At 37.8% G+C, this 12,233-nt stretch overlaps 1 protein-coding gene across 5 annotated transcripts in view; it reads right to left on the bottom strand.

Moving 5' to 3' along the window:
- The window catches only part of LOC108321446 (AP-1 complex subunit gamma-2), a 64,726-nt gene that overhangs the window by 34,914 nt on the left and 17,579 nt on the right, over positions 1–12,233 (bottom strand). For all 5 annotated transcript variants that reach the window (XM_017553191.2, XM_017553192.2, XM_017553193.2 and 2 more), the window contains 3 exons: positions 10,639–10,812; positions 9,570–9,749; positions 7,040–7,194 (listed from right to left, as the gene is read on the bottom strand). In XM_017553191.2, coding sequence (XP_017408680.1) covers positions 7,040–7,194; positions 9,570–9,749; positions 10,639–10,812 — 509 coding nt within the window. The remainder of the gene's footprint in view (positions 1–7,039; positions 7,195–9,569; positions 9,750–10,638; positions 10,813–12,233) is intronic.

Here is a 12,233-nt window from a genome sequence, read left to right as displayed (position 1 = left end):
TTGGTAAAGAGGCCATTGTCGAAGAGCGGCCATGGCAATGAAAAGGCGAACAGAGGTCATTTTTGCCACTGGAGAAAAAGTATCACCATAATCCAAACCAAAAATCTGTGTGTAGCCTTTGGCAACCAGTCGAGCTTTCAAACGATCAATTGTGCCATCAGGACCAACCTTGATAGCATACACCCACCTGCAACCAACAACAGACTTTCCAGATGGTAATTGGACAAGCTCCCAAGTTCCACTTTCCTGTAAAGCACTTAATTCATCCATCATAGCTTGACGCCAACCAGGATGAGTTAAGGCATCACCCACAGATTTGGGAATTGACACAGAAGAAATGGATGAGAGACAAGTATAAAAAGATGGAGATAATCTTTGGTAATTAAGAACAGTATAATGGGGGGAAGGGTTACGGGTAGAGCGTATACCTTTACGGAGGGCAATAGGCAAGTCAGACTCAGTTGCTGGAGCCGGAGGAGACACATGAGGCGGCACCGGAAGTGAGTCATGAGGGAGACAATTACGGCGACTATAAACCTGAAGGGGTGGAGGTGAAGGATGATCCTGTGGTGAATGAGAGTCTAAAGAAGGAGAAGACAAAATGGGTGGAGCATCACCAGGAGGATCACAGATAAGAGGAATATCAACAGTAACAGGGAGAGGTACAGAACTAGAAGATAGATGTGAAAAGTAAAAAGAAGACTCATCAAAAGTGACATCAGCAGAGATAAAATGACGATTAAGGGAAGGGGAAAAACACTTATAGCCCTTTTGTGACCGTGGAAATCCTAAGAAGACATATTTGTGAGACCTAGGAGATAACTTATCAAGACCAGGACTAAAATCATGAACAAAACATGTAGACCCAAAAACTCGAAGAGGTAATGGATGCAGAGGGTCTTGAGGAAATAAGATAGAATGAGGGATTTTGTTATCTAGGACGGAAGATGGCATGCGGTTGATAAGATAACATGCTGTGAGAACTGCATCACCCCAAAAACGTGAGGGTACTTGACCATGAATAAGAAGTGTACGAGTTGTTTCAATAAGGTGTCTATTCTTACGCTCAGCCACCCCCATTTTGTTGAGGGGTATAAGCACATGAGGTTTGGTGAAGAATGCCATGAGAAGCCATAAACTGTTTAAACGGTTGAGAAAGGTATTCACGGCCATTATCACTACGTAAATTTCGAATAGACACCCCAAACTGTGTTTTTATTTCATTGAAAAAAGATTGAAAAATAGAAAACAACTCAGAACGATTCTTCATTAAAAACAACCAAGTACATCTGAAATAGTCATCAATAAAGGTAACAAAATACTGAAAACCTAAAATGGACTTAACACGACTAGGTCCCCAAATGTCAGAATGAACCAATCAAAAGGGGGACGACGCCCGTTGTGAGACACTACGAGGAAAGGAACTACGAGTATGCTTCCCTAACTGACAAGACTCACACGACAAACTTGATAATGTGGACAACCTCGGGACAAGTTGTTGTAGTTTGGCAAGACTAGGATGACCGAACTGAGCATGAAGAAGGGATGGCGACTCCATGACTACGCCAACATGTGGAGAAGGGCGGAGATGATAAAGGCCATGAGACTCACATCCTGTGCCAATCATGTGTTTCGAACTCCGGTCCTGCAACCAAACAGAATCTTTAGTAAAGGAAATAACACAATTAAGAGTACGAGTTAAACGACTAATGGACAATAAGTTGAAGGGAGACCCAGGGACATAAAGTACATGATCAATGGATATGGATGGAAAAATATTAACAGTACCAATACCATGAGATGAGACTCTAGACCCATCAGCCATTGTTACCAAGGGTAAATTAGCCGGACATGACAAGGAAGAAAACAAGGACTTGTTACCAGTGATATGATCAGTGGCGCCTGAGTCAAGGACCCAAGGTCCAAGGGAGTGAGTTAGACCAACAAAAGGTGTACCTGTACGTGCAACAGATGCAGATGTAGTGGAACCAGAGTGCTGATGATCCTCATACCATCCGAGAAATTCGTTAAAGATTGCAGGTTTGTCTACGATATTAGATGAAGTAGGATGGTCTGCAGACGGTGATCGGGAAGGTGGATCAGAATTTGCCACTGCTACAGGTCGAGGAGGACGTCCATGGAGAGCATAACATCTATCAATCTTGTGGCCTAACTTGCCACAATGGTCACATTTTGGACGTCCTTTACTTGGCTTACGAGACCGACTTCGATCATCACGTTGAGCAGCCATAACAGAGGAATCATCAGTACGAGGAGATGTCTCAGTGACGGGTTTGCTCGGTATACGCAAAAGAGCAGAACAAGTAGAAGTAAAGTTGGGTATGACAGGAGAACCCAAAATCTGATCACGGACATGAGAAACATCATCAGAGAGTCCGTATAATGCCAACAACATGAAGAACTTTGATCGTTGTTCCAATTCTTCAGCAGGAGTGGAAGCAGGAGGTAATATATCATTAAAGTCATGAAGAAGGGCATGAATTTTACCCAAATATTCTGCCATGGGACCAGGATTGCGCGGACCAATAACAGTTAATAGGTCCTGACAAACACCATAAAGACGCTGAGTGTCATTTGTGTATAACAACTTCGCTTGTGCCCATACTTCTGAACATGTCTCATAGGATCGAAACATTTGTTTCAGTGAGGAGTGAATGGTGGACTTTATAACAATGCATAACTGAGCATCAATTTTCATCCAGCGGGAAGTGTCATCTATGAGAGCAGTAGTCACATTTTGAGTAAGATGATCTAAGTACCCCTGACTCTTCAACCAAAGTTTGATGTCGGACGCCCAGGTTGCATAATTTGTGCCATCTAACTTGTCAATGGACAAGTGTACATTCACATAATTAGTATATATTGAGGGATCAAAAGATGAGCCACCAATAGAGGTGTTTGTAGACGAGGAAGACGCCATGGAGAGGGAGAAACCCTAAAAATTCAAAGTGCTCCGATTGACGCAACGACCACAGATCCAGAAAGAGGGCGAGGAGGCGATCACGGCGGTGCTGATCGGCGGCGGAAAGCTCCGGCGACGCGCCGGCACGCACGGCGGCAGCGGCGACTCTTGCAGCGGCGCGTCAAAGCTCCGATCGCGGCGATCTTCGTGCGACGGTGGTCGCCCGGCCGATACGCTTCCGATGGTGTGGTCGCCGGTCGATTCTGGAGCTCCGGCGACGGCGGCGGCGGCGACGGCGGCAGTGGCGACGGCGACGCGACAACAGCAGCAGTGATGGGTGCCGGAGACCGTGGAGTTGATTAGAACTATTCTTGTGCTCTAGATACCATATGAGAAATAAAGAAGATTGGGAGAAAATATCCCTTATGTGTTTAGACTACACATAGGGTAGTTTATTTATATTGTAAGATATGGGCCAATGCCCTTAATACAGAATAGACTAAGCCCAAATAACAGAAACACACATCTTAACATCTAACAGGAAGAAAAGGCAAGAACAACACAACACGGCACGAGGCAAAACCCATTGGTGGAGGCAGAGAGCCCTTCGCAATGGAGAAGAAAGAAGTGACGCAGTGGCGTCGAAAGCGGACTAGGCATCGAAAGAGGTCTCCCTGATCATGAAACGTGAGGCGAACAATAGCTCGCAAAGCAGAAGTCGCGGAGAGAAGACAAAGATGTTGTGAAGACAATGAAGATGGTAGCCATGGCTGTTATGGAGGGTCAGAAGAGAGAGATGGAGGTCCGGCGACATGACCGGAAGTGGCGCAATGTGATTCCGACACAGGGACGGCGGCGCGTCATGAACACGCGTCCGAGAACTACCAGAGAGAGAAGGCACGTGACGGCGCATGCGGACGAGACAGAGACGTCGACCACCACGGTTAGGTCACGCTTGAAGAGACGATCCAGATCCGCTAGTCACTAGTCGAAACTGTGGCGGTGGCCGGCGACGATCGGACAGATTTGGCGCTCGTGGTGACGCGTGAATGAGAGGTAGCCCTCGGAACCAGCGTGGTTGGCCGTTGCTTAAAGAGGCGGTCCAGATTCGCTGGTCACTCGACGAAAGTGCGACAGTGGCCGACGGCGGACGGTGGTCGGCGGCGTACGGAGGACGATGGCAGAGTGCAGCGGTGCATAGTGGAATAAACAGTGAAGGCAGTGGCCTTTCATGGGTTCTTGGAAGAGACTTTCGGTCTCTTTGATTCAACAGGCAGTCAATAAGAATGCCAAAAGGAGCCAAAATTGATTAGGCATCAACAGATCTAAAGCACCAGTTTCAGCTACTGGTCCGAAAGGGAATGGGTTCGAATCCCATTCTAATTATACTCAAACAAACTCTGTATTTGGTAATACTGGAAAAAAGGCCAGAATTCTAAGGCAGAACTTGACTAGGGTAATTGGAGCCCATTAAAAACACATGTTAAAGAAGAGACTTTTAGGGGGCCGGCGGATCAGACAAGCTCTGATACCAAGTTCAAAATAAGATTGATTTATTATTCTCAATCATAAAAAAACATTCTGATACTCTCTATTTGTAATAATCTAATTTTCCTAAAAAGGAAAATAGGGAAACTAGGAAAGTAAAATAAAGGGAAATAGGGAAACTAGGAAAGTAAAATAAAATAAAAGATTATATATCCATTTTCTCTTGTGAAAATGGAATTGTATTGAATGAAATGGTTCTCTTCTTATTACATCCCTTCTCCTTAATCCTATACTTATAGGATTAAGGGAGTGGTACACACCTCACAGACACTCACATACAGCACACTCACAACTCACATCTAAATACAAATACAATAATTCTAACATCTCTAATTAAGAAGATTCTAAAGATATTATCTCAAATTACAACATTAAGAGCTCTAGCTCTAGCCACTTTGATTATCACAGTAGAGGGCAGGAGGACCATGTGATATGCCAAGTTCTTTAAGGAGAGTTTGAATCCATAGAATTTCAGTTATTGCTTTAACAAGCCTGTGATACTCCACTTCTGTACTAGACCTTGCCCAACATCTTGTTTCTTTAACCACCAAGAAATGAGATTTGATCCAAGAAAAATGAAAGCACAGAGATGGACATGTGATCATCAGGATCAGTAGGCCAAACTGCATCCAAAAAGCTTGTAGGGGAAAACGAGAGGTAGAGGTCATAGGAGTAAGGTGAAGAACATGTAAATTAGTCCCATTAAGATATTAAAGAATCCATTTTAAAGAAATCTAGTGAGGTTCAAGAGGTTGAGTCATAAACTGAGACACTTTGTTCACACATAACTGATTGTAGGACAAGTTACAGTAGCACAATAAAGAGCACCTACAATAGGAAATTGCAACGAGAAGAAAATCATAACCTTCTTTAGAGAATTTCCATTTAGACTTGAAAAGGGTTAATCTAAATGAGAGAAGGTTTTATTCAATTGATTAATTTAACACACTACATCAACCTCTATATATAAAGAAATTTAGCCCTAAAGTATTGATTTCTGAAAGAACTCTAGAATCTTCTAAGAACTTCTAACAGTACTCTCAATATTCTACCAGAATAAGTTGTTGCAGCTTGACGAGATTAGGTCGACCCAACTAAGCAGGGGTGAGAGAAGTGGAATCTACAACCGAGGTAGCATTAGAAGAGATTCAAAGATGGTAAAGGCCATGAAAGTCACATCTCGTGTCAATCAATCATTCATCCCAAACTTTGATCCAGTAAAAAATAGAATCTTTATCAAAAGAGATGGCACAATCAAAGGAACTAGCGAGTGTCACAAGTCTAACTTGTCAATGGATGGGGGAGCATTGATGTAATTAGTAAAAAAATGGAAGAATTAAACCAAGAACCACTAGAAGAAGCCATTACGCATTGGTGAGAGAAAAACAACTTCATAGTTGGTGAGAAACCTCAATTGTCTTCGGTTAAGAATGAGACTTTAAGCCTAACTCGACCCCACAAAATCGGCTTGTAAGGTGAGGTATGCACCCACATATATACTCTAAATGTGAGACTAGACATTAATGGGTGTCAGATAACAGCCGACAGCGGGTGGAATGATATGCCTAACAAACATAAATCTCACTAGGAAAGGCTTTAACCCATGGTTTTGATACTGTTTTAAGAAGTAGACGTTAAGTCTACTTCAATTGGTTAGAAACCTCAATTGGCTTCTGTTAAGAAAGGGACTTTAAACCTAACTCAACCCCACAAAATCGGCTTGTAAGGTGAGGTCTGCACCCATATATATACTCTAAATGTGAGACTAGACATTAATGGGTGTCCAATAGCAGCCTAATAGCGGGTGGAATGATAATGATATGCCTAACAAACACAAATCTCACTAGGATAGGCTTTAACCCATGACTCTGATAGTGTGTTAAGAAGTAGACTTTAAGTCTAACTAAACCCCACAAAAACCAGTTTGTAATGTGAGCTCTGCATTCACATATATACTCTAAATTAACCTTATATCTAGTCAACGTGGGACTTCCAACAGCTTCCAATCATAGAAACAAGACCAAATTGCGAAAGAAGACAATAGACTAAGGCCAGCACCACTGATTGTGGCCCCAAAGGATGTCAGACATGACACCATGGGTAGTGGCTAGTGAACTAGCTAGAAGGACACACTAACATGAATGAGGGAGCATCAATGCTTTGTTGGATTGGTGATCAAATTTCAGAGGAGATGCCATCGATGGTATCATCGGGGCAGGGACAATGGCATAAGCACTAATAAAAGAGGCTAGAATCGGAATGAAACAAAATTTGTGGAAAAATTTTACCGCAATGAACAGTGGGTCCACTAGGAAGGCACACGTCTAATTTAGGCTCTACTAGATAATGTGTTGAGATATATGGTGAAGAGACAAAAATAATCTCTCTCTATATGTCTACCAGAGGATCATGTATATATATAAGTGTATCAAATACAAAGAAGATACAAGAGGCGGGCACATATATTAATTACACTTAATAGCCTTAATTAAAATAAAAACATGATGTTGTACAACTATGATAAATTTATTTACAACTTTTATAGAAAAAGCTTACATAGAAACAAACCTGATATTGTTGTCTCGGTGCGACAAGAACTTTCCTAGAATATTGATGGCAAGAACCCGTAAGCCACCACTATCTTGAATGCTCATTATTGTTTGAACGCACTCATATAAGATGGCATTGCCAATGGTTTTATTTGACTCGATCTTAGTAGCCACCTAAAAGAAATATCAAGTTAAACAAATGACCATAAATTAAAAGAAAAAAAGACTTGGTTGGTTGTAATAAGCAATGGTGAATGTGATGAGGCGAAGTGTCATAAACAACGTATTTGGCTTGAGTGACAAGAAAGGGGAGATTTGCTCCAATGTCAAAGCACAACCAAAATCCCATTTTTTGCTGTTAATTCCCTCTTTCACTTCAATCTTATGCATTCCAAGCAAACATGCCTAACTCATGCTTAGAAGCCATGGCAGAAATGGGAATAGGGATTGAATTTAGGTTTCGAGATTTCATGTTATATGTTAAAGTAGTGAAAACTAGGTAAAGGATTAATTCCTCTTATGTGGAAAATACACAAGGTTAATATATTTATAATGAACAATAATAAAGAAAATATGGGCTAAGCCCAAATATATAATATTGTAACTAACAATATCTAACATTCTCGATCAATTATAAGGGATTTATATGTTTATTGTTTGTATTATTATAGCATAGATTTCATGTTTATTGTTTGTATTATTCTAGCATGTTTAAACCAACAAAAAACAGTATTTTTAGAAAAATTGCACTCTAAATCATTTTGTTTCACAAAAACCACAACAAAAAAACACATAGGTTGCCACATCATAAACCTTTGTAATACAAAAAAACACATAGGGTGCCACATCATCAACCTTTGTAATGGAGTTAATAAATAGGGACAAAAACTACCATGTTAGTTATATGATTTGGTTGCATTAAATTGGGAAATATGATATGATTTGTTTATATTAGATAGGAAGATATTATATGGTTTGATTATACTAAATACGGAAATATTTATGAAAGTAATTCCCATTAATAGTTATTGAGTTTATTTTTGTCCCTTTTTCGTTATTGCTAAAAAGTGGACTTTAAGTCTAACTCAACCTCACAAAATCATCTTGTAAGATTTGGTTTGCAGTCACTTATATATTGTGAATTAGCCTTATCTCTAGTTGATGTGAGACTTTCATCATACCCTGCTCACGACGAGGCATATACATCTCGTTAATGGGACTAGACATTAATGGGTGGTCTGATAGCTTGTGGAACAATAGACCCAACAAATAACAAATTTCACTAAGATAGGTTCTAACCCATGACTATGATACCATGTTAAAAAGTGAACTTTAAGTCTAACTCAACCTAACAAAACCAGCTTATAATGCGAGATTTGTGCTCACTTTCATATTGTGAATTGGCTTTATCTCTAGTCTACGTGTGACCTCCGACAATTATTAACAAGTGTAATTGTGTAGACAAGACAAACAACTACAACCAACCCCCTGCAACCAGATTTCAAAAATTTGGAAGACTAGGGTGCAAAAGAAAAATCGGAGGACTAAAAAATGTCATAGTTTAAGGGATTAATAACATATTTAAGTCTATTTTCAATTACTTGATTCCTTAAAATATGCTTTTAGAACTTATTACATGGACCTAAACTAACTATATGGCCTACTGTTTTATAGCTTCCCTAAAATGTGCTTTTATATTGTTGAGGGAGAAATCATGGAATTATTATAAATAGCACATCAGTTTCTGTAGCTTTCTATTAATCAAGATTTTCCCTAGCCACATTTAATGTTAAGATTATTGAACTTTCAAATAATTACATCTTAAAATATGATTAAAAAATCAACGCTTTTGAAAAGCCAAAACCAACTATTGAAGCATAAAACCATTTTAAAGGACAAAATTGGAAGTTCATTTACTTAAAAACCGCTTTTGGCTTATGACCAATCACATAAACAGTTCTTAAAAAGTATAATCAGTTTTACAAAACCAAATGAAATTATGAGAAAATATGAGATGGTTTTGATATAAAATGCAATTGACACATATGGTTAAGGTTAGGTCATACGTTGTTAGTAGGATATTAAATGTTCTACTACAAGTTGTTAGAAGCTACTAGATATGAGAATTAAGTATAAAACCAAACAATGCTAAAATAAGACTTTGATCCGTAGAAACACTAGGCATTCTGAATTTCTCTTGTTCCTTGTTCAATCTAGTTTTTTCAAACTTCACAAATATCTGGTCATTATCCAAATTATACTTTCCCTCTTTTTTCTCCAGTAAAACTTATGTTTCAATTTAAAAGGTAAAAAAAACAAGAAAAAAAAAGTTTCCTGCAATCCTTTATTAACACACCTGCATTAGTTTGTCTTGCCACGTAAGGTAAAATAATTTGCTTTTATTCAATTGAATAAAAGTCGAAAAAATATTCAAACGGCATATACAATTTTCAACAAGGTTATTAACAGAACAACACATAAATGACCTTTTCAATCATTCTGCAGTAGAAAGACAATATAAAACCATAAAATCGACATTGAACACTGACCTGGGCAAGTATGTCATTCATAGAATCACTAGCATCTGGATCACCTTCACCCAATACCCGCAACAGTCTAAGCAATCTGATATGCAGAAAAGGGTCCGTGAAACCAGCAACATCATACTCTGGTGAATAAGGATTATTTGCTAAATCCTTTAGAACTCTGACCAAACCATCCGTGCATTTCTACAACAAATTTTCAAATTGTATTTTAATACAAAATTTGACCTCGGCCAAATAAATTTGCAGAGAAGTGTTCAAATAAAACACCCTAAGATGAAACATAATGTAAAGTTGTGCATATGAGTCTAGTTTGCATGGCTTTACATAAATAAATAATTCATAGAATTTGAGCTTAGGGCCTAACTCAACTGAAAAAAACTAACTTGTAAAATCACGATTGTCTAAGCCTTACAAGCACAAACTTAGCCCGCATCTACTTTTTTATTGGACTAGGCACATATTTATAGTCGATATGGAATCACAACTACCTAAATATAATTGACATCCTACTGGCACCATTATATAACAATTCAATCAGCTTTTCCTTTTGGTCAGCCCCACTGTATGTAGCCCCCTCTGGTAAGCAATTGGATTAGGTTGCACTTAAGAAAGATTAGACTGATGGCAATTTTTAAGGAATTTTTAAGACTTACATGGAGTAGATTAATTTTTAAGGGCCCATTTACATGCAAACAAATGAATCTTTCAAGGATCCATTTATAGACAAATTTTAAGTAGGGATTTAGCAGTCACTGCACTAATCTTTCCAGGATAAATTTGGGTATTCACTTTATTACAGACTAACTACAATGATTAAAAGTGAAAACAAAACATTTTCTCAAACTAAACAGACCTTAAAATTCTTGTAACAACTACCAATAAGTAAAATAAAAAATATATTGTGTTTAACTATCTGGGACCAACAAGATTGCAAATTAGTGTATCCATATAGATACAGCAGTACAGAATGATTTTGTTGTGATAAGTTATAGTGGATAAAATTACTACATTAGTAGGTGGATGAAAACACACTAGCTAAAGAGAAATAATTATAAGAAAGATTGAAAAGCACCTTTCTAACATGTTCAAGAGCTTCTGAACTAATTTTGCACAAATCTGTACAAAGCTGAACCCCAGTGATCAAAACTCCATGATGTTTCTCCCTTAGTAAGGCAGTAGCAGGACCAACAAAATTTTCGGCCAAGTCTGGAACTTTCTTTATGATTCTTGCAGAGCACAATGCTGCCTATATAACAATGAGTATACAGCTTATCAAACTGAACAATAAAAAGTTAAATGGAAAAGGTGTTGCCTATAACTCAAGAACTCCACATTAAATTACAACATAGGTAGCATTATTAAGTAAATGGGAGGCAGATTTCTACTTAAAATAACAATAGTAGTAGTAGTAGTAGTAGTAGTAGAAACATCCAAAAACACATTGAACAAAGTTTGCACTTGAATAGGGAAAACATTGATGTCCAAAACCAACTAAGATGCCATGATCTCATAACTCTGAAACTACCTTTGGTATTATAAGATAAGACATCAATATATACCAATAACCAAGCTCTCAAAAGTTGTGGTCAGCTACATGAATTAATTGATGCTATTGTGCTCTACAAGAAAACTAAAATTTTGTGAAATCATTGAACAGGAATTTAGCAATGGTTTCTCTTAAAGTTTCTCAATGACTTCCACTGCCGCTTTAAATTGGACTATCTCCCACTTCTCTCATTAGAGCCTTTGTTGACTTTCTTCCCCAGTTATCACCAAGCTTAGGTTATTTTATGTCCTCCTGTCCTCAGTAGATGGGTTGTGATACTTCGAAAATTATCTTTGTAATGTCAGAAAGGTGTAGGACAGGGCACCATATATATATATATATATATATATATGGTAAGTGTTATCATTTAATACAACACTTTGAAAGAATATATTATACTCCATAGTCCTTAGTTAGTCATTCCAACATAAAACATCATAGTTGATGTACATTAAAAACTAGTCCCTAAAAATAAAATATATTTGAAATTTGCACTTATCAAACAAAATATTCCTTGGGTGCATTGCAATTTTTCCATTATTTAGGGATCCTCAAGAAGATTTACCCTTTGAAGCCCCAAATTTATAATTATTTTGTGCAAGGAAGGAGACAAGAACAAAAAACCATTCAAGGTAGATTCAAGGAAGGAGAAAAGGATTATACTCCAATATGTGAGTCGTCATAAAATGACTAATGAAATTGTTAAATATATTATCTTTATCTTTTATCTTTTATCTTTAGTTAGTTTGTTATTATTTCTTATTTGTATTTGGACTTAGCCCATATTTCTTCTATTATAAATAAAGGACCCTATATACATATTCAACATAAGGGAGATTAATCTCATACATAGTTTTCACTATATTCAACAGAAATGACAAAATAGTTCTAATGTTATATACACATACATATATAAACAATTCTTTAGTCCTTTTCTTGAATATAATTTAATATATTCATTTATGTTTTATGACATTGAAATAATAATTTAATATGTTCATTTATGTTTTATAGCATTGAAATAAACTTTAATTTGTTGCTACACTTTTTTAATTTTTGATAACTTATCATTATATACTCTACAATGTTAAGATCCTTTTTAAGGCCTATGGGAGGGATTA

Source organism: Vigna angularis, chromosome 1, assembly GCF_016808095.1.
Source record: "Vigna angularis cultivar LongXiaoDou No.4 chromosome 1, ASM1680809v1, whole genome shotgun sequence".
Lineage (NCBI taxonomy): Eukaryota > Viridiplantae > Streptophyta > Magnoliopsida > Fabales > Fabaceae > Vigna > Vigna angularis.
The sequence above is the reverse complement of the archived record's forward strand: the minus strand, read 5'-3'. Positions and strand labels throughout refer to the sequence as shown.